The 24197-nt window shown below is 39.7% G+C and overlaps 1 protein-coding gene across 1 annotated transcript; it reads left to right on the forward strand.

Moving 5' to 3' along the window:
* Nucleotides 1–1511: 1511 nt before the first annotated feature.
* Nucleotides 1512–2078, forward strand: LOC137625664 (uncharacterized). The gene has a single exon (XM_068356574.1). It carries the CDS (start codon nucleotides 1512–1514, stop codon nucleotides 2076–2078), a length of 567 nt encoding a protein of 188 aa, XP_068212675.1.
* The last annotated feature ends 22119 nt before the right edge of the window (nucleotides 2079–24197 follow it).

The raw sequence follows: 24197 nt of genomic DNA on the forward strand, positions 1-24197 counted from the left end.
CAAATGAGTTCATTTCTCTCCCAAATTCCAAATGATAGAAGAATTATCCCCATTGTTTACTGCACCTGCCTCATATCCATCGTCGTCTTCCGTGGATGGTATGGTTTGCGCCATACATACTTGTGAAGCTTCGGTCTCACTTTCCTTCAAGTAGGGTTTCAGTAGGTTGACTGTACTTTCCTTTGACTTTTCCTTTGTCCTGGGGTTTCCATAATATATGTCAGGTCACTGAACTTCTCCAAAATCTTGAATGGTCCTTGAAACTTGTTGGAGAGAGTTAATCTCCTTGTTGAGAGGATGTTATATATTACTTTAGTTTATCTTAACTTATGATCAATTCCACTTTCTGTTATTGTAGTGACGTTTTTATTACGTCATGACTCCAGCCGTTGGGTAGTTGAATTTGAAATAAAGTCAGTGTCTGCCTCCGTGTACTAGAGAATACATCTCTCTTCAAGAACTCGTCTTTTCATTTCCTTTTTCTGCATGCATCTTTACAGAGAATAACTAAAATAGAAATTAAGCAGGAACATTACAAGTGGTGACGAGGAATACAACGGAAAATAAATTGATTAGCCATGGCTACACAGTGTCCAGCATTCAATCCTAGCTTAGAAACTGTAGTTGAGTTTCTTGAAAGATTCACAGTTCAATCTGCTGATTTACTGCAGCAAGCTGGAGACGACAGTACTAAGAAGGTCAGTATTTTCGTCAAATCTCTTCCTGTAAATGTCGTTACTGATGTGCAACGGAGACTTAAACCAGTGAAACTGTCAGATGCCACATACGAAAATATTAAAGAAAAGTTAATTGCTCAGTATGAGGTTAAAAAGAGTGTGATAGGTGCAACGGTACAATTCCTGAATAGGAAACAACTTCCGGATGAATCTATTGAAAACTATGCACGTGCATTAAATGACTTGTGTTTAAATTGCAATTATAAAGATTGCTGTCAGGACAGGTCTCTGCGAGATGCATTTGTGAGTGGCTTAAGGTCTGCCAGCATTCTGAGTGGTTTGTTACAAGACTGTGAAAACAAGTCATTTAATGAGTGTGTTGAGAAGGCGAAACTACTGGCAACATTTCCCTCTGATGCTCAGGATATAAAGCCAGAATGCAATCATCACACAAGCTATAAAGTTACTGAACATAGGGCTAAAGGTATTAAAAAGGTTCCTACTTCATACATTTGCATAAGGTGTGGTCAGCAAGCAAATTATTTTGCTAATGATTGTTTTGCCATGAAACTGAAATGCATGAAATGCCAGAAAACTGGTCATCTTGCTAGGTGTAGCAAATCCACTGCAAAGTCATTGCATGCAGTCTCTAAAGCAACTCCAAGGGATGCAGCAACGATCCAGGGAGATGTGGCAGCGCAGCATAAGGGGATGGCACGCTGTGACCAGACGGATGATGATGTTAGTGTCGTAGAAGACAGCTGTGAATGTTCTCAGCGAAGGGTAAATTCTTTTTTAGAATAAACTCCACTGTGCCTATGTCTGATTCACATTATGTTGAGCTGTTTTATTAACAATCAGAAAGTCGATTTTGAAATTGATAGTGGAAGTCATGTTTCTACAATATGTCAAAGTGATGCAGCCAGAGCCCGTGTTGTTATTTCTCCAACAAAACACCGTGTTCGTGGATACAGTGGAAATGCTATAAATTTATGTGGAGAAGCTTATGTAAATGTGACTTATGGTCACAAAATGTTGAAACACAAATTCTTAATTGTAAATTCTAGTAATGTTAATTTGTTGGGTAGGGACTTATGTCAAAAGATGGATATTAAACTTGGGTTACCTGATGTTATGCAACATTCTGATAAGGTAAATAATGTAAATGTGAGTAAATATGATGACGTCAGGAATAGAATTTTGTCTGAATTCAAAACATATTTACGTGATGAATTTCAGTCTGACGTCAAACATACTGTCTCCTTAAATGTCATGTCTGATGCAAAGCCAATTTTTGCAAGAGCTCGACTTGTTCCATTGCATTTACAAAGTAAGGTAAAAGAAGAACTTGACAGGTTAATTGCTAGTGGTAAGATATCTAAGGTATATTCCAGTGATTAGGCTTCACCCACAGTTAATGTCATGAAGGATGAGAATCACATTCGAATATGTGGGGATTTTTCAGTTACAGTCAATAAATTCCTCGATCCAGTGCAGACTCCATTACCCTCTATTGACAAGGTCATTGCACAAGTTGGCTCTGCAACAGTTTTCTCTAAAATTGATTTAGCACATGCCTTTTTACAGTTGCTGTTAGATGAAGAATCTAAGAAATATACAACAATTAACACTTGTGAAGGGTTGTATCGATACAATTACCTCCCATTTGGCTTACGGGCTAGTCCCGGTATATTCCAGTCATTTATGTTGCAGTTACTGAATGACATTAATAATTTGATTATTTACCAGGATGATCTACTTATTTTGTCTCCTAATGTTGATGAGCATATTGTTACCTTGAGGAAAGTATTAAATACTCTTCAGGATGCTGGTATCAAAGTTAATAACAATAAATGTTCCTTTTTTACAGAAGATGTGCATTATTTAGGGCATATATTCAATAATAAGGGGTTGCATACTGACCCTGGAAAAGTTCGTTCCATTGTTGATGCCCCTGCACCCAAAGATTTAAAACAATTGCAAGTATTCTTGGGACTGTGTAACTATTATAAACGGTTTATTCCTAAATTCACTGATGAGTTTGCTCCATTGTATAGATTATTGCATAAAAATGCAAGATTTGTATGGAATCAAGAACAACTGAAGTGCTTTGATACTGTTAAGTTATTGTTCACATCTCATAGGGCTCTGCCATTGTTTAATTCAGGTTATGAAACCTTGTTGGAAACAGGCAGTTCAGGATATGGAATTGCTGCTGTACTGATGCAACGTAAAGATATGTACTCTCAGTGGCTGCCTGTAATATTTGCATCACGTACTCTGAGCAATGCAGAACGTAATTACTCAAATCTTGAAAGAGAGGCATTGTCTGTGGTGTTTGGGTGTGAAAAATTCAGAGAATTTCTTCTTGGTTCAAAATTCATCATTAGGAATGATCAGCAACCCTTGCGTAAATTGTTCTCTCATACAGAAGGCGTACCTTTCACATGTTCTGCTAGGTTACAGCATTGGTATTTAAGACTATCTCAGTTTAATTATTGTTTTGAATATTCAAAAGGCACAGATAATGTTAACAGTGATTGTTCAAGTAGACTGCCTCTGCCTGAATATGGTCATGATTGTGAGCCATATGAACTAATCTTTACTGAGAATTCCCTGTCAGATATGAATATAACCTGTGTTGAAATTCAAAAGGAGACAGATAAGGATGAAAATTTATCTGAATTGAAAATTTGTATAAAATACGGAGTTCCTATCAATGCTAAGTCTAACTTGTTGCCATATAAGAACGTTCTGAAGGATATGTCTATTATGAAAGGCTGCATTTTGTATCAGAATCGTGTTTTAATTCCTCATTCTGTACGGCAAATGGTATTAGAGAAATTTCATGTAGGCCATCCAGGAATATATAGTATGAAGGCTTTAGTGCGCTCTCTTATCTGGTACCCTAACATTGATCATGATGTTGAAAGGCTGGTTAAAAATTGTGAGTTGTGTCAGTCTGTTCAAGCAAGACCAAGTAAAAATCAACATGTAATATGGCCTACTTCACCAAGGACTTGGTCTCGTGTTCATATAGACCATTTTTTCTATGAATCTCATACATGTCTTATTGTTGTAGATGCGCTTAGTAAGTATATAGAAGTGGAAATAGTGCATAGTACGAGTGCAAATGAAACAATTGATGCTTTGCGTTTGGTGTTTTCACATAATGGGTTGTGTGACCAACAGTAAATTTAAACAGTTTCTGAAGAACAATGGCATTATTCATATAACTCCTCCTCCTTATTCACCATCAAGTAATGGTCAAGCAGAGAGGGGGTAAGGGTTGTAAAAGAATTGCTTAAGAAATACCAAAGTGGTGAATCATTTAAAACACGCTTGGCTCAAGTTTTATTCCGTTATCGTACTGTTCCACATTCTGTTACTAACATTCCCTCATCAGTGCCCCTGAACAATAGAAAGTTTGTATCTGTCAAAGATAGAATAAACCCTAAATATACTGCTAATAAACCATCTTGTGAACTCAAACAAATGACTAAATTTGAGGTAGGTGATAAAGTTCTGGCACTTAACTTGAGAGATGGTCCAAAATGGTTTCAAGGTGAAATTGTTCAGAAATTAGGTGTAAATGTGTATAATGTTCATGTTCAGGAATTAGATGTCATATGGAAACGACACTGTAAACAACTATTGTCAATTATAGGTTCAGAACCAAAGAGCAGTATCAATAATGAGTCCAGTTGTGTATCATCCTATAATGAATTACCTTCTCAGTAACAAGTAGTACAACCTTATGTTTCTGTTGAGTTCCCTTCCAATGTTTCGCCTCACAATAACATAAGTGTACCAGCTATTGGGGTTTCTGGTGATATTCCTGTAACAGATGTTATTCCTATCAGGCGCTCAACTAAAAATAGAAAACCTGTGATACGTTATAGTTATGATGAATACTAGAGATGTTATGGTGTGTTATTGTAAATGATTGCCAAGGTTATTTTTCGATTATAATATCGTCTTATTTTGTTTTCATTTAGAGAGGGGCAATTGTTATATATTACTTTAGATTATCTTAACTTATGATCAATTCCACTTTCTGTTATTGTAGTGACGTTTTTATTACATCATGACTCCAGCCATTGGGCAGTTGAATTTGAAATAAAGTCAGTGTCTGCCTCCGTGTACTAGAGAATACATCTCTCTTCAAGAACTCGTCTTTTCATTTCCTTTTTCTGCATGCATCTTTACAGAGAATAACTAAAATAGAAATTAAGCAGGAATATTACAGAGGAAAACTAAAACCTGTTGTCCTATCGAGAACTGTTTGTCCTTACTTTTCATATCGAATCTTTTCTTCATTTTTCCTTGACTCGTCTTCAGGTTTTCTAGGGAGAATTTCCTTATCTCACCAATCCTTTTCCTCAAATTCTTGACATATTCTCCATCCCTTTCCTGTCGGTCCTTCCATTTTTTGCTAACATTTTAATCGGTTCTCGTACTTCTCGGCCAAATACCGTTTCATTCGGGCTACATCCCATGCTTTCTTGATAAGCATTACGTACCTCGAATAACATCAACTGTAGTCCGATCTCCCATTCATTCCCCGTTTCATTGCAGACCTTTGTTAACATACTTTTTAAAGTTTGATGAAACCTCTCTAATGCACCTTGGGTCTCTGGATGATAAGCAGTTGATAGTTGTTGTTTTACATCCAACAGTTTCATTATGTCCTGAAATAATTTTGACGTGAAATTCATTCCGCAGTCATTGAACAATTTCCGGTATATCAAACTTATTACAAAAAATGTCTAGTCAATTCTCGGTTATTATTTTGACACTGATGCTCCTGACGGGTATGGCTTCTGGGTATCTCGTCACTGGTCACATCAAGGTTAACATATATTCGTGGCCTTTTTTCATCCTTGTCAAAGGTCCCACAATGTCTATCATTACCTCGCTGAAGAGTTCTCCTCGCACTTCTGTCGGGTGTAAGGGAGCTTTTTTAATGTACTTTTTCGGCTTTCCAGCCATTTGACATAGGTGACATGCACGGCAAAACTGGCTCATGTCCTTATGCATGCCAGGCCAGAAAAAGTGTTTCATTATCTTCTCCGTCATCTTCCTCATCCCCATATGTCCTATCTCGTTCGCGGCGGCGATCACCTGTCTTCTCAATGATACAGTAATTAATATCTGCCGATAAATTTCTCATTCGGCAATCCCAGGGATATCGGCGGGTCTATGCTTCCTCCTAAGCAACCCATCCTTAAGATAATAACAGGTCAGGGACTGCTGTGCATCATCTCGTCCACCACACGGTACAATGACTCTGTTAACATTGCATCCCTCCGTTGCAATCCTTCAGCCTTTCCCTACTCACTTGTCCTACTTCTAATGTCAAATTTTCTATTTCTTCCAAGTTCATTTCTTCTTTGTCCTCTTGTCCGCTCATCTGTCATTCCTCTTCGCTCGGTCATATTCGGGAGTTTTCTTCTTGCGTACCATCAAGGGAATTCTCTTCTTTGGAAAACAAATCCTCCAAGTTCATTGCTCCTTCGATTTCTTTTTCTTCTTTTTCAGTAGCCACTTTCTTCTTCATACTCCTAGTCATAACACAACTAGGAAACAGATAAGGGTGGCCCTCTCGAGTCCAGTCGTAGGACTGTACTTCAAAAGGTTTCTCTGTTAAGATGGGACAAGGCACGAACTGCACTCCACCAACCTCATTATCCAGCAAGACATCTACCAATGAATCCTTTACTGATAATTCAAAATAACTTGTCACCAACTCGCATGACAGTTTTAAACGGCAAACAGGGGTAACCTCCGCACGTGCTATTCCCTTCAAAATATTTAATGTACATATTGTTGTGCCAATTATTATACATTCATGAATTTTTGGAAATAATGAAAGACTATAGCTCATTTTGTATTCCCTTTATATGGACCTACTGTTCACAATAAAAGCAGTTTACCTCCATTTTTAGCCCTTCTTTCGTGGATTTCGGTCTGATAGGCTCCTGGAAACAAAGAATTTATCCAGTGTGTGGGACTGTGCAATTAAATTCCTTTGCTCCTATGTGATTTACAATCAACTCACTTGTGTTCATAAATTGGGACTATTGTCAGAAACTGCTATGCGGAAGTGTAGACAAACCTTTGCCTGTCACACTACTTATCATTGGACCTTGTCCTTATATAAGTAGTGGGAATTCTAGGAACTCAGATGAGTTCAAAACTCCATCTCCCCACAACAGAGAATATTAATTCTCTGGTACACTTCCATCAGGATGACGTGGCTCAAGACCAAAAAACGGATTTTGACATCGGAAAAATCTAATTTCAAGTGAGATAGCCATGTCATCCTGATGGACCCACCCGTTACTTTTCATCCTTTCCCAATTCTCAGTGTGAGGCCTTGCGTCATGTGATAGCTGGTCCTGGAATGGTTTTACAGGAAACATGTTAGTTGTAGCACACTGGTATTTGGAGTTGTAACAGCTCTCTCCCCCACGTATATAATCCTATCCCATATCCTTCGTGACAAGGTTAACTCTATTCGGGAAAGGATAGCTGTGGCTTGTTTTAAACAAGGCACAAAGTGACGAGAGTCACGAGAGCCCAAGGGCTCAGCATAACCAAGGTTGCGAGGCACTGAAGGATTAATGCAAAGGGAAACCGAGGTTTCCTTGTCACGAGAGCCCGAAGGCTTAACGAGACAAGAGGCACGAGAGCCTGGGGGCTCATTGTAACCAGGGTTACAAAACCCCGAAGGGTCAACGTAATGGAGGAGTGAGACCTCCCTGCCACGAGAACCCAAAGATTCTGCGTGACTGATGGCCCAAGAGCCTGAAGGCTCAACGTAACCATCGTTACAAGAGCCCGAGGGCTCAACGTAATGGAAGACAGAGAGCTCCTTGCCACGAGAACCCAAAGATTCTGCGTGACTGATGGCCCAAGAGCCTGAAGGCTCAACGTAACCATCGTTACAAGAGCCCGAGGGCTCAACGTAACTGGAACCCGAAAGTTCCAAGTTACAAAAACCTGACGGTTCAGCAAGATGGTGGCCTGAAGGACTCACAGGGTCATGAGAACCAGCACGATCAACAGGACGAGAGCCCGATTGATTGATTGATTTGAGATTTTCTGGCATCCTGACATCTAAGGTCATTGACGCCGATATCGTTTATTGTAAAATAAAAAAATAAATAAAGGAATGTTCAATTAAAACCATCAAACCAAGGTATTATTTTAAAAGTTAAATATCTTTCAGAAGACCTGCTTCTGAAATAAAGCTAAAAATGCCACAAGCATAGTAGGACACATCATGTCCAAGAATCTTGGCAAGGATAAACCTGCAATCCTCACCTCGAACCTCGAACATATATCTATTTCTTTCACTAATGTAAGCGGGGCATTCTGTCAACAAATGCCTCACTGTCAATGGTACCAGAAAGTCGTAATATGGTTGATGTTGGCCAGCCAGCAAAAAAATCGTATGTCAGCCGAGTGTGACCAATGGGGAGACAACAAAGAGTAGTCTCCTACTTTCGGGGCATCCTGATATACCTCCAAGAAGATATAACATTCCTTAGTTCTCTCATTTTATTTTCATGTAAACCATCCCAATGTCTTTGCCAATTATAATTAATAAAATTCTTAATTGTAGGCAAAAAATCATTACTGGGAATGGGATACTGTCTTGGTAGCAACTCAGTTGCCGCATTCTTGGAAAGTGAATCTGCCTTCTCATTTCCAGACACACCTACGTGTGCCAGAACCCAAGAAAATCGAACTCTTATACCTTTCATACCAATAATTAAAAGCCATTCTAAAATCTTTAATACTGAAGGATTATTGGTATTAAAAACTTCTAAACCTTGTAGGACACTTCTTGCATCACTAAAAATAGTAAAATTGGCCAGGTCTTGCAACTATTTTCTCGATAGCTTTTAGTATGCCGTATAGTTTGGCTGTAAATATAAAAGCTGTTAGAGGAAGTGCACCTCTACAATTAAAAGCATTATTATATACTCCAAATCCAACGCCAGCATCAGATTTAGAGCCATCAGTATATATATAAGTCAATTCCTTATGTTCTGCAACATGTTCCATGAAAAGACACCTGGCTTCTATGTCAGTCATATTCTTTTTAACGCCAATAAAATATTTACAAAAAGATACATACATACATATACATATACCAAGGCACTTCCCCCAATTTTGGGGGGTAGCCGACATCAACAAATGAAACAAAACAAAAAAGGGGACCTCTACTCTCTACGTTCCTTACAAAAAGATACCTTTGGTATTTTCCATGGAGGTGTCGATGATACCTTAAATGGAAGCACCTTACTGCTAACTGTATCAAGACTACAAATCAGTTGTTTCACCCAAAAACCATAAGGTTGAGGGGATTTTGGGTGCATCTCAAAGTATGTTGAGTGCTTTACAAAGCTTGCAGTCTGACAGGCTAAACAATTAGGAAGCTTTTGTAACCTAAACTAATACCGAATAATAGAAGACTTTTGGTAAATGTCTGAGGGTAATTCTCCAGCTTCAACAAGGAGGCTTGGAATAGGTGAAGTTCTAAATGCTGCTGTTGCCAATCTGATACCAGTATGGAGTATCGAATCTAAAATCTTCAGTTGATTGGGGTGGCTGAAGAATATACAGTATCTCACACCCATAACTCATTTTTGAAAAAAATTAAAGCCATGTATAAGTTTAAAATACTTTGACGGTCGGTCCCTCGTGATGTATGGGACAAAACTTTTAAAAGCTTAGAGGCATCAAGACATTTTGCTTCTAAATATTCTAAGTGACGAACTCATGTCAACCTACATTCAAATATCAAGCCTAAAAACCTTGCTTCCCTTGCACATAGTATCCATTGACCCTTGCTGTACATATTGGGGTCTGGATGTACTCCCCGAAGACGACAGAAATGGACAACAGTAGTTTTGGAATTCCATCAGGACCAGAGGCTGTATCGTTGCAATTAGCAATTGCGGAATCAAATTCCCTTTCGGTAAAAGGATAAATGTAGGATTCCTTCTTTTCTGTTGCAAAATTCAGCACTTTACGTTCTTCACTGCTTCTATACTGGTAACCAAATGCTACTTTACACTTGCTTGATACTTTGGAGAAATGATCAGCCAATGCACTGCTAACCTCAGTTGCTCCAGTCACATACAGACCATTCACTCTTAACACTGGTGGTGGGTTGGAGGTAAATTTACCTGCTATTTTTTTTATTTGCTCCACAGAGAAGATGGTGGTGTTCTACTGGTAATGGAGGAAACAAATGATACCGAAGACTGGCGCCTAGCTTCTTTCATGGCATGACGGAACTGTGCTCTACATTTCTTGTATATAATAAAATTCTCAGTATGGCGTCTGCGTAATCGAGTTAAATACTTTCTTGTTGCTCTGTGCACGGCAGTTAGTTCTGCAGACCACCAGGGGACTGGTTGTCGTTTGAATAACCCTGTGGTTTTGGGAATTGAATTGACTCCTGGTGTATGAAGGGTTCCATTCAGCAAGGATATTGCATCATCATCACTTTCAAACTGTTCTGCACTTCCTTCAATTTTGCTCAGCTCATGAAATCTATCCCAGTCCGCCTTCTCAAGATTCCATCGTGGTGATCTCTGTAAAGGTGGTCCATTGTTGGTGTTTATAATGATTGGTGCATGATCACTAGCATGCCAATCATCTAATGTCATCCAATCGAAATCGAGAATGCAATTAGAGCTTGTGATTCATAGGTAAATGCACGACAAGGTACCTGTCTGAACATGAAAGTTGTATTAAGTAGTCCCACATCATTTTCCACAATTAACGATATAATGTTGCCCTTAATGTTTACCAAATTATCATCCCATAATGGATGTCTACTATTGAAATCCCTCAACAAAAGAAAAGGTTGAGGGACTTGTTGAATCACCTCTACTAAATCATTACTCGAGATGTTGTAATTAGAAAGCAAATACAGAGAGCAAATCATGTATTTTCTCCCTACATCAATTTGTACAACCACTGCCTTCAGAGGGGTGCAAATGGGTAAAGATATTTGGGGAACATCTTGGCGAATGTAAGACTTCCACCATGGCTCCCTGTTTCTTGATTGTATGGTGTCCTATAGCTAACATACTCTCGAGGGCAGGGAGTAATAGCACTAAGCTTGCTCTCCTGTAGACGTATAACTATAGGGGAGTGCTCATGAATAAGGAGTTTATTTGGCCCTTAAACCCTGGCAATTCCATTGCAAAATGGAGGAAAAAATTATGGATTATTTTTGGAAGACATCTTGGATGAGGTCTTCCAATTGGCAGTCTTTGATTTAACATTATTTCCTATTGGCTTCTTCAGAGAGGGTCTTGATAAATTAGGTTTCACATTTACCTTTTCAATGTTCTTTTTACCTAATTCTTGAGGGGGTATGGTGAACCTCAATTTGAATTTTTGATTGATTTAAGTTTATTGAAGGTTAATCATCTTTTTTTCAGGAAAATATTGTACCTATTTGCAATAGGTAGTTTTGCATTTCTCATTGGAGGGGAGAGGGATGGTGGTCTCCCTCTTTTTCGATTGAAAGATGGAGAACCATTATGATTATGCAGCTCCATTATGGCATGTGCATCCAATAACTTTCTTGTAGGGGATTTCTCCCCTAAATCTGGCAATGATGCTATCCAAGATGAAAGCCTTGGGCTTTTCATCCGAGGTGTGGCAGATTTAGAGGAAGGAGGAGTGCCTTTTTGACAAGTGGGACCGAATTTAAAGTAACTGGCATGTTAACAGCCTTGGGAGGTAATTTAGCAATAGGATGCTCTACATTACCTGGTCCAGGTGGTTTTGTAATTTTGTCTATATGTCCTGCATCCTTAGCTTATAAGGCCTTGGCATAACTATTAGTTTTTCTTAGAAGTCGCCTAGCATATCCTACACTATGCTCTGCATCTGACCTCTGAACAGTAGCTTCTATTTCATACTGAGGACATTTTTTTATTAGTAGCTTTATGATTTTGGCTACAATCTGGGCACTTTAAAATAGAAGTGCAGGGTCCATGCTCAGGATCTGAACAATTTTCGCAGGTCTTTTCATTTGTGCACCTCTTGGTGGATGTCCAAATTTATAACAATTATAACACTGTAGAAGTTTCTGTTTGTAGACACGAACTAGGATCCTCTCATTTTCGATGTATACATGAGAGGGTACATCATGGCCTTGAAATGATAAAATAATGATAGTGGTTCTTGGAATCTTATGAACCTTCCATATTTCTCTAGGGCACATATCCAATATTTCTTCTTCGTTAAATTCATAAAGATCTTTGATAAGAATAACCCCTCTACCATAACTGAAATTCAAATGCGGCTTGATGCATACAATTAAATTTTCTGCTATCTTAATATTTTTTAGCATAATAAACTGTGTTCTAGATTTTGCATTAATTAAAATGGACTTCTTGCCAAATCTTGAAATGTCTCTACGCTCTATAGTGCCTACTTTCTGTTGTATTAATTGATTGATTGATTGGAAGTTTTATAGCATTTATTATATATGAAAAATAAAAGAGAATTCAATTAAAACCATAAAAGTTAAGATTTCATTATAAAAGTTAAATAGTTTTCAGAAGACCTACTTCTGAAATAAATCTAAAAATGCCGCTCGCATAGTAGGACACAGCATTATCTAAGAATCTTGGCAAGGATGAACCTGCCATCCTCACCTCGAGCCTCAAACAGATATCTATTTCTTAAGTTATTATAATTAGGGCATTCGGTCAACAAATGCCTCTAATGAGGGTCATTTATAACTGATCATCTATCCGTGTAAGGAAAGAAATTTTCTTTCCCGATATAGTATGGTCTCAACAATAGACTGCGCATGGACACACAGAGTATGTTGGAAATTTAACTAGTGTATACTTTATACTATAGTTTTCTGTTTGCAGTATGATCTATACTGCAAATATACAGGCTACTGTATAGTCATATACTGTAGTTATAGCCGGCATGTTGTCGGCAAGGCTAGCACCTGGGGCACAATTCACGTTGGCTGGGCTGGTGGCCGGCAGCCCACCAATTGCTGGCGGATTGCCGGCTGCCAGCAGGTCGCTGGCTGTCGGCACACTAGTCTAGCCGGCGTCTAGCCGGTCAGGGTAGTGGCCGTCAGTCTGAATCCGGCCGGCCTTTATCGGCCAAGTCAGTTGTGCCGGCGGCTTGTTGGCTGCCGGCGCACAAGTCCAGCCAGCATCTTGCCGGCTAGGGTAGTGGCCGGCAGCTGCCGGTTAGGATAGTATCCGGTGGCACTAGCCAATAGAGGGAGAGAAAGCAAGGAGAAAAGGATGATGTAAGAGCTCTGTCTTACAGCCTTCCTCCAGAATGAGGGTTCAAATGGAAGGGGAGAATGTATTGTTCAGGCTTCCATCCATCACACACCATTGCCGGTCTATGCCGGCCACAGGTTTGTGAATGGCAGTCCTAGAGAGGACTGAAGAACACTCTACAGTAAAGGGATCCTCTGCCGGCAGCTGGCCCAACCAACACAGCTCTCCCGGAGCCTTGCGTCCATAAGGGAAAGCTGAGTGACTAGGCCACTACAAGCAGAAGCCCGAGCCGGCCCTACAACCTGCCGGCAAGCAGTGAGATTGTAGGACGATGGCCAAAGGGTTGCGATGGCAAGGCCATCACTAAAGGACAGAGGGGGGAGGGAAAAGGGTCGTGTATGAGGTGTGGAAGGAGCCAGCAGGGTTGCCGGACCTATCACACCCTAAAGAAACTCTGTTTCAGCATTGGCACCATCCTAGGCAGTAGGAGAATATCTATTCTCCAGCCTAGGGTCTGCCAATACAGTTAAGGGACCAGCAGCAATCTTGCCGCCACCCCTAAACAAGAGAGAAACAGTTCCAGTGCCGGCGCCATCCTAGGCGGCAGAAGAATGCCTATTCTTCAGCCTAGGGTCTGCAAGCACAGGACTAGTCTACTAGCCCACAGGGAGAAGGTGGCAATATCATATAACCCATTCAGGTGCGGTCTAGGGAGGTCTAGCCTCCTATGCCGGCAGCGTAATCCGACAGGGGAATGACTATTCACCCTGCCGGCCAGCTGAGGTTCTGACCGAAACCCAAAACCTGCCATCTGCGGCTAAGGGAAGGGATAGAAAAACCCTAGCCTAGTCCTGCCTGAATGACAACTCGAGGCACGACCAACTAGGATTGTAACCTAAGGCTACACTCAGAGGGAAGGAGGGATTACACTTAAATCTCCACTGGAGACGAGTATTGCTTTATATAATAATTCTAGGAGATATCTATCTCTGCCTGAATTGATAAAAGGATACACGAGGGTAACCGGGGAACATGTATGAAAGTATACTTAAGCCACTAGGCTAGTAGCCCAGTAGCAGCGAGAATCGCCTACCTAAATCACCGAAACTCTCTCGTATACTATCTTAGAAGAGGAAATTTTATATGCAATCAATATATCTCACATGTATAAATTGCCTAAATAGCTTCATTTAAATCTAATAACACTAGGAATGTCTATTATATCATGCATGAAAGTAAACTAAGACGCCTAGGCTAGGAAGCCTAGCGTAAGCAAGGTTCGGTTACCTAAATCGCCGAAACTATACGAATACTATCGGCATAATATAATTAGCTCCAAGCAATGAAGACTAAATAGCTATCTTTATTTATGCTATTAGTACCGGGAAAGTCGTTCTGGCTAACTAAATAACTCATGCGTTACGAACGACAGCGCCCATGATGCCTCCGGTTCAGGCAACAGCTCTTCTACAAAGTTTAACTTAATTTGACTTAATTTCACTGTGAGTCAAGAGCTAAAATTTATACAATGTAAAGATGAAATACTCAACTTTCCAGAGGCAGAAGAGGCTGGAGATTTCATGATAAATCCCAAATAATCCAAAGTAACGAGAGAGCAACCGGGAAATCACCGAGCGAGATCGCTACAGATAAAGGAATAAACATGACGGCGACGATGGCGCCACCTAGATACTCTATTAGTAACGGAGGGAGGGTACCTTGATAACGGCTCTCCTTCTATTTTTTCAACTTTCCCCCTCGAAGCGAAAACACTATTCAGGGTGAAGATTGCTATGTGTCGTATCAAGATATACGTCCCCTGATATTATACAATATTCTTAAAGGAAACTTTAAGGATATTCATGCCAGGAGTTAGAATTCTGGAGACCTTAAATAAATTTTCTGAGAATATCACTGTAGTCAAATATACCCTAGGAAGCTACTTAAAGGAACCTTCCATCAGGTCGACATGGCCTGAGCCCAAAAAAGTAGGTGAGCTTCGCTCTCAGTTGTTTCAGGGATAAGTTTGATCTTGAGTTTCGCCTGTGAAGAGCTGTCCTCCCTTGAAGACTGAAGTTCTTCGAAGATAGACCTTTAGACACTCTACTGGACATAGAGAGACATCTTCCTTCAGAGGGCAGATTCTCCAAGGAACCCTCCTTTTGGTGGGTAGCTCGTTTTTGGCGAGAAATGTAGGATCGGGAAAAAGATTCAGTTCTCCCTCTTCTTTGAACTGAATATGGCCCTTGTCTCTTGATAGGGCTACTATTTCACTAACTCTAGCCCCTGAGGCTATAGCGAACAAAAATATCACTTTTTGTGTTAGATCCTTTAGGGAGCAATCTTCATTGTTCAAGTTTGAAGCATAGTGCAAGACTTTGTCCAAAGACCATGAAATGGGCTTCGGAGGGGCTGCTAGTTTAAGTCTAGCGCATGCCTTCGGAATCTGGTTGAAGATTTCATTTGACAGGTCCACCTGGAAGGCATATAGAAGAGGTCTAGTCAAAGCTGACTTACACGTAGTTATCCTGGTGGAAGCCAAGCCTTGTTCGTGAAGATGGATGAAGAAGGACAGGCAGAAGTCTATCGAGATTTCTGTTGGCATTCTTGCTTTAACAAAAGAGACCCACTTCTTCCAAGATGATTCATATTGTCTTCTGGTTAATTTTGACTTGTTTTCTTCTATAAAGTCGATGCTCTCTTTCGAGATCCCAAACCTTTTCTTGACTGCTAAGGCAAGAAAATCATGAGATGAAGGTTTTGGGTTCTCAGTGATGAAGCGTAGACAGTCGACTTCTGGACCAGTTGGAATAGAACTGGGTTCGGTAGAGGAAAGAGCCTCAGCCTCAGTTCTATCACCAGAGGGAACCAATTGCTCTTGGGCCACTTGGGGGCCACCACTGCTGCTGTCCCCTTGAAGGATCTCAGCTTGTTGAGGACCTTCAGCAGGAGATTTGTTCTCGGGAACAGATAGATGAGTCCATCTGTTCCAATCGAGGGACATGGCGTCCATCGCTTCTGCCCGAGGGTCCTCGTATGGGGCTACGTATCAAGGTAGTTTCTTGTTGTCGCTCATTGTGAAGAGGTCGATCTGCAGTTCTGGGACTTTTTTTCAAGATGAAGGAGAATGAGTCTGCGTCTAGTGACCATTCTGACTCTATCGGCTTTCGCCTGGATAGAGCGTCCACCGTCACATTGCGGAACCCTTGTAGGTGAACTGCTGATAAGTGCCATCTTTCTTTCTTGCCAAGCAAAAGATGGCCAACATCACGTGGTGGACGTAGGGCGATCTAGAGCCTTGTTGGTTCAGACATCTCACTATCACTTCGCCGTCCAAGACCAGCTTGATGGGGGCTGATCTGAAAGGGGATAGATCCTTCAACATCAGGATGACTGCCATGGCCTCCAGAATGTTGATGTGAAAGGTCTTGAACAGGGATGACCAGGTCCCTTGAGCTTTCCTTTGATTGGAATGACCTCCCCATCCTTCCGTTGAGGCATCCGTGTGGATGACTACCCACGGTTGAGGTGGTTGTAAGGGAATAGTCCTTGCTAGGCTCTTGACCTTCGACCACGGCCTCTGAAGGGTTCGCAGTAAGGTCGGTGTCGGTCTCTGTTGATCTCTTCGAGCGTTTGATGCGTATCTTATCCAGACTCCTGACGCATCTTTTAGCTGTGCTCTTAGCACTGGGTCTGTTACTGCTGCGAACTGGAAAGAGCCCAGTACTCTTTCCTGTTGGATTTCAGTAGTCTCTTGACAGAACCCGTGATCTCTCTCCTCTTCTTTGGTGGAATGGAGAGGCGGTATGACTGCAAGTTCCAATAGATTCCCAACCATTGAAACTCTTGGGCTGGAGAGACGCGAGACTTCTTGTAGTTGATCTTGAAGCCCAGGTGTTCCAGGAACTGGATCACGATTGTGTCTGCCTGCAAACAAGCAGTTTTGGATGCTGCCCACACCAGCCAGTCGTCCTGGTATGCAGCTACCTGAACGTCTTCTAAGCGTAGCTGTTGTATGACTGTGTCTGCAAGTTTCGTGAAAATCCTTGGGGCCATGTTTAGTCCAAAGGGCATGGCTCTGAAGACATACTTTGTCTTCCGTAGCTTGAATCCTAGGCAGGAGGAGAGGGGGCGGCTGACTGGAAGGTGCCAGTAAGCATCTGCCAGGTCTATTGAGACTGTGTACGCCCCTTTCGGTAACAGGGTCCTTATGTGTTGTAGAGTTAACATCCGGAACTTGTTGTTCTTGATGAACTTGTTGAGTGGAGACAAGTCTAGAATGACTCTGAGTTTGTCCAAGTCCTTCTTGGGAACACAAAACAGCCTTCCCCGGAATTTGATGGACTTTGCTCTCCTTATAACCTTTTTGTTCAAGAGTTCCAAGGTATATTCTTCCAATAAGGGGGTGGAGTGTTGGAAGAATTGAGGAAATGAAGGTGGTGATCTGTTCCATTTCCATCCTAGTCCATTCTTGATTACGCTGTGGGCCCATGGATCGAAGGTCCAGCGATCCCAAAAGTGGAGAAGTCTTCCTCCTACCTGGAGCATCTCATTGCTTGGATGATCCGCAGGGTTGGCCACCTTGACCACGTCATCCTCTACCTCTTGAGGGGTTTCTTGAGGAGCCTCGTCTAGATCCTCTACCTTTTGGGCGAAAGGTAGTGGTGTGCCTCTCAAAACCTGGGTTAAAGGTTGGTGACTGGGCTACCAGCTGTTGAGGCACCATCTGGAAAGTGGTTTGAGGCTGAGCAACAATTTGGGCCACCGTGGTCATGGTTACCGTGGAATGTTGCACAGGTCGAGGAGGCAGTCTTGGCTTCTTCGTCTTCCTCTTAGGTTGGGGACCAACATCTGGGGAAGATTTTCTCTTGGCAGAGATGCCCCACTTTTGGAGAAGGTTCCTATTCTCCGTGGCGGCTTTGGCGACTACCTCTTGGACTGCTTCCTTTGGGAAGAGGTCCTTGCCCCAGATACAGGAAGCGATCAACTTCCTGGGCTCGTGTTTGACCATTGCATTGGCAAACACAAACTCCTGCAGGCCCTCCTGGCCTTCACAAAAGCGTACAAGTCCTTAACCAAAGTAGCCATGTGCATCTTGGCTAGGACTGTATACATGTCTGGGGTGCTTGCAATGCCTGCACACATCTCCATGTATTAGTGTGCTACTGTTGTTAACACACATTGAGTATGTTAGTTGGGATGTTACATCTTCAAGTAAAGTCAATCAAGTTAACTTTTAAATGGTTTATTCTTTAAAAACAACAGTGTTAACATCTCCATCACAGGAGTATAGCTGGTTTGGTCGGATGACCATTCCATATGATGTATTGATAAGAACTGGCTAAAATATCGATATCACAGATATCGTATAGTCAGTTATCTCAGCATTTAAACAAATAATGTAAACTAAACATTAGTATAGGAAGACACCTGCATCCGGTGGCGACACAACTCTTTCTCACAGTTCGTATTTGTGTGTATTCTTCATAAAAATGTTACATTGCTGAGATATGCTAATCGCATCCTGTTATGATCTGTCTGACTACAGCACTTCTCACACTAGCTTCTACTTCCACAATGACGTATTATGTCATGTGTTTTAAACATGTAATATATGATTATTACATCAGCTCGGCCAGCTATCTCAATTTTTTTTTTTTAAATTTAACATGTCAAAATATGTTTACTAGGAGTGTGACTGGATATATGTATTATTCTTTGTTTAACTTTAGCCATAAGCAAATGAGGATGAAAAATAGGCACATTAAAAAAGAAATAATAACAATAATGCATATGAAAAGATATTACCAAAGCAAAGAAAAAATGCATGATAAATACAGATCACATATATGGTACATTGCTAGCAAATGATTATATGGTACCAAAAAAAAAAAAATACTGATATACATATGATTCGGTAACTTTGTTAAAGAATAATTGTTACCTTTGTCAGAAATATAGATTATTACAATACGGTAATTAATAAAAATATTTGTTACCTTGGTAAAGATACAATTTTAGTGCACAAACATGAATTCCTGGTACGTACACGTACCACGGTTTCGTACATATATATATATATATATATATATATATATATATATATATATATATATATATATATATATATATATATATATATATATATATATATATATATAGGGCTTATATATTTTATTAGATGCCCATAGATTCTGTTTTTTTTTTTTTTAACATTCCGGCTTATATATTTTATTAGATGCCGAAAAAAAAATGATCTATTTTTTAAATGTTTTTAAAAATGTTTTTTAAAAATGCAAATGTTCTATAGTCTCTTCAATTACATATTACTAGCGTACTAACTGCTTTTCGTACACAACACTTTCCAAGACAATTTTACTCCTTTGAGCGAATGAAGTGGCTACTTTCAAACGGCTTTAAATTGAATTAAATAAGGAGTTTTGTCTGGACATGACAAAACATTCTGTTTGAGCTGCAATCTATTGTTCCTTAACCTACGCCAAACAAAGATGTTAACGGCGATAAATATCATCACCGTCACAACTGTTCCTGCTAGTAGTATGGGGTGAAGAAATTCTTTATAAGTCGGTGACGGGTGGTCCATCTCGGTCAATTTCATCAACCGCTTGGCTACCTGTTTGTTGTATGGGAGAGGTAATGATAGAACCGTTGTTGACCACGTGAAGTTCGCGAAGTAGGCTCATTCTCTGATGATTGTTTTTATACCTTTCACCATGGAATTAGGGGATGTCCTGATACAACCATCTGCTGCAACGAAGATTTGGGAATAGGACGTGGATCCGTCCGGGCATGATACATTGAAGCCGGCCTTGTCGTATCGTATCCACGAGCCGTTGTTCAGTCTGCAATTGAACTCATTATTGTCAAAGGGATAAAGCTTATCCAGACAATTTTCACTTGTATGGGAGAGAGCACCGTCTAGCACTATACCTAACTCGCATAAATCCATTAAGTTTTTATGGAATTCAAATGAGTCAGCTGTACATATTTTTCTATCCATTGCGTCTGAACAGTTGAGTTAATTGATTTAAGTCTTTAATGACCGTATATGTTTCCTTGTCTGGGGAAATCAATACGTGTCCTGTCAAACTGGATATTACTGTATTTGAGTGATTCGTCATGAAAGTCGGAAATGGTGATATCCTGTAAGATTGCCAGGCATCAGAAGAATCAAAGGGAATTGTAATCATAATCCTGTTATTTTCAACGCTTACTGTAATTAGGCTGTAATGAAATTCTAACCTACGTGCGTCTAACAAAGGAATATAGCCTAGTTTCTCCCGTCCGTTCTCCACAATTAACTTTAAGTATTTAATTGGCAACAAATGGGGTGACAGTACACCTTTAGTCGCTAACGTGATAGCTTCCACATAATCTTTGGATTTCTCAATGAAATGTGCAATTCTGTTATGTATGTGATCTATTTTTTAATCATAATACGTTAACGTTGCCAACAAATCCTGTACTTCCATAATCTGATTGATACTACTTGAATGTTCATTTACTAAACTCATAATTTGATTGATTGAAGCTAACTGATTCCTTAGTTCTGACATAATCAATTCATCTTCATGAGTAAAGAACTCAATTTTCTTATTTTGATTACTAATCTTAAGACGATTGGAAATTCCTAAACCTAAACTTGCAATAGACCCAAAGATGTTCAGTGCAGCAAAAATAAACGGGTTACGTCTCTCTTTATTTTCGTGTCCTACAGTCCACATCAAAAGGTCATGAGCCAAAGATTCTATCTCGTAAGTCTTATTTTGCAAGTCATCAGATAGCATCTCTGCAACTTTTAGTGACGATCCAAGTGAACTCTCTGTATTCAAAGGAAAATGTCTTCTATGCAATTCATCTAATGAGACAGCAAATCTTGAAATGGCGCTTTTTAAGCTAGTGACGTCATTCTCTGGGAGAAAAATTGCTTGCATTCGCACTTCTACAACTACGTTACTTGATGTAATAAAAACGTCTTCTTGTCTTTCAACTATAGTGCCATATTTAAAATCTATACTTTTAGTTTTAGAGCTCATCCCACACGAGAAAAATGTCTGAGCGAACAATATCACTCCCAACAACAAAAATTTCATCTTGGAAACCTGTAACGAGAAATATATATGTAATTACTCTTGTATTAAGAAGAAAACTTTCAACATACAAATAAAAATCTTTCCCTCTTATTTTAATTCCTTATGTGAGCCAATGGTACGATTCTCTCATCAGTGGGTTGGGATACGTTTTGAACTCTAAACCTATTGGCCATTAATGTTTCCAAAATGTTAAATGGGCCTTCAAACTTAGGTGTTAGTTTATAATTGAGTCCTTTACGTACATTTACCTGTATGTATACATTATCACCCACAGTATATGTTTTAGTTGGCTTCGCTATTTTATCATGATTCCTTTTCATTATGATTTGTGATTCTTCTAAATTCTTTCGAAGGATATCAAAATGACTTTTGCTTCCATTTATACATTCTTTAAAAGGATTTGATAGATTAGTTGTAGGCGTTAATACATGGAAAGGCGTTCTAACTGGGGTACCATACAATGCTTCATGCGGTGACATTTTAATTGATATATGATATGAATGATTCAGAGTACTCAGTACCGCAGGTATTGCAATATCCCAGTTGGGGTCTGATCCCCCTAGTGTTACTCTTAATATATTTAAAACCTTCCTATTTGCTCTTTCCACTAGCCCATTCGACTCTGGGTGATATATCATGGTATTTATTTTCTTTATGCTAAGGAATTCACACAATGAGGTAAGAAAGTGATTATTAAATTCACCACCCGAGTCTGAGATTATCATGTGTGGAATTCCATGTTTACAAATGTAACACTCGTAAAACTTCCTAGCGCATTCATTCGCAGTTTTAGTTTTAAGCGCTATTAGTTCTGTATATCAAGTTAAAGCATCTACAATTACTAAGAGGTGCTTATTTCCTCTGTCTGACTCGTAAAATCCTGTTAACAAATCTAAATGTATTTTTTCAAAGGGTTGATTGGGCACGGGATAAGCCCCTAGGCTGACAGGTGTTTTCGTATGCCCTTTGTTTTCCTGACATGTGCGACAATTAACTATGTGTTTTTTTATATCTGTAAGCATCGTATGCCAATAAAACAATGATTTGGCTTTCTGTGACATTAATGAGAAACCCGGGTGTCCATGCAATGGATTTGCATGCAACCAATTCAGGACAGTAGAAATAAGTGAGATTGGTACCACTACCTGGTCGTTGGTTACATGTGGTGTATTGCGGGTTTTCCTTGTCACGGTTCTACACAGAATATTATCTTTGATTATATAATTCTACTGCTTATACTTTATATATCCCTTTTCCTTATGATTGCCTTTCAAAGCATTTATAATTGTTTCTAATTTCTGATCTTTTCTTTGCTCAGTCTGTAATAATTCAGCGCTCCAGCCCAAATCTTCTTGTTCAGATATCGTTTTACCAATAGGCATGGATGTTGATATATCTATTAATTCAGCTAAAGGCTCCGTACAAGATGACACGGGGTTGCGTGATAATGCATCAGCAATGATATTTGCTTTCCCAGGTAAATACCCGATTCTCGCGCCAGTCTTGAATGATCAAATGCCACAGAGTTCGTTTGAGGCTTTGGTTGAAGCCTTTAAAGAATTCGGTTAGTGGTTTATGATCAGTAAGAACCTTAACGGGATAACCGTATATTATGAACTTGAAATGCACTAGTGAATTAACAAGAGCTAGCCCTTCCTTGTCTATTACTGCATACTTACTTTCGGAAGTTCTCAGTTTTCGATAATAAAAAGCTATCGGGAAAAATTGTTTATCATATTGCTGAAGCAATACCTCACCTACTCCTAAGTCTGAGGCGTCTGTTGCAATGAAGAATTCCTTACCGAAGTCAGGTAATTTTAAGATAGGAGAACTACACAGTTCATCTTTCAAGGTACTAAACGCCTGTTGATGCTGCTCAGACCATATGAAATCTACGCCCTTCTTCGTAAGATCAGTTAAGGGAGCGGCTATTATTGAATAGTTGCGTATAAAACGCCTGTAATATCCACTACAACCCAGAAATTGCTGTATTCCCTTGACATTAGTAGGTATGGGAAAGTTACGGATAGCCGACACCTTATCATGGACTACTTTAAGACCTTGGCTTGACACCATAAAACCCAAATATATTAATTCTGTGTTGAAAAATCCACACTTACTAATCTTTACCTTTAAGTTATGTTGTCTTAGTCTCTGTAGTACTAGTTCTAATTTACGTAGATGTTCTTCTAAGGTGTTTACAAGGTCGTCCATATAGGCATGCAATATATCCCCTAGCAAGTCTCCAAACACTATGTTAATCATTCTTGTAAATGTTATGGGAGCACAACGTAAACCAAAAGGCATCAGTAAAAATTCATAATGTCCCCTGGCTGTGCTGAAGGCTGTGTATGGGATACTATCTTCTTCTAATGATATCTGGTGAAAACCTTTGGTAAGTCCAAACTGGTAAAATATTTATTCTGATCTAACAAAGACAAAATATCGTCAGTACATGGCACTGGGAATCGATCAGGGATCGTCTCCTCGTTCAGACGATGGAAGTCTACGCAGATACGCCATGTTCGATGTTTTTTTGGTACAACTATAAATGGAAAATTATAAGGGCTGTTCGATTTCCTAATGACTCCTTCTTCTAGCATTTTACCTACTTCATCATTTATTTAATTCTGGAATTTCATAGGGAGTCTGTACGAGGGTACATAGATAATTTTCTGCTTGTCCTTTAACCTTATTTGATGCTCGATCACATCTGTTTTTCCTAAGGATCCATCCGTAGTGGAAAAAACATCATGATATTTAGTTAAAAGTCCAAAAATTTTCTGCTGAATTTCTTCGTCTTGAATGTCTTTATTGATTTTATTTTTAATAGATTGCAAAAGGGATTCATCCGCAACTGATTGAGCGTGATTGATTTCAGCAACGGTAAGAATACGATGTTTATAAACTTCTACATCCAAGATATGTTGATTTTTGTGAATTACTAAAGTGGTATTTAAATGATTACAGACTTCAATATTACATTGTTGATGTGAGCCTACTGTATAAATAGCTTGTGTGACAGACAATCCGTTAGTTTTCAAAGTGTCGGAAAGGATTAATATTTCAGATCCCGGTAATGTTTTCTTTACTTGCACTATTAAATT

The sequence above is a fragment of the Palaemon carinicauda genome, chromosome 32 (genome assembly GCF_036898095.1).
Source record: "Palaemon carinicauda isolate YSFRI2023 chromosome 32, ASM3689809v2, whole genome shotgun sequence".
NCBI classification, from domain to species: Eukaryota; Metazoa; Arthropoda; class Malacostraca; order Decapoda; family Palaemonidae; genus Palaemon; species Palaemon carinicauda.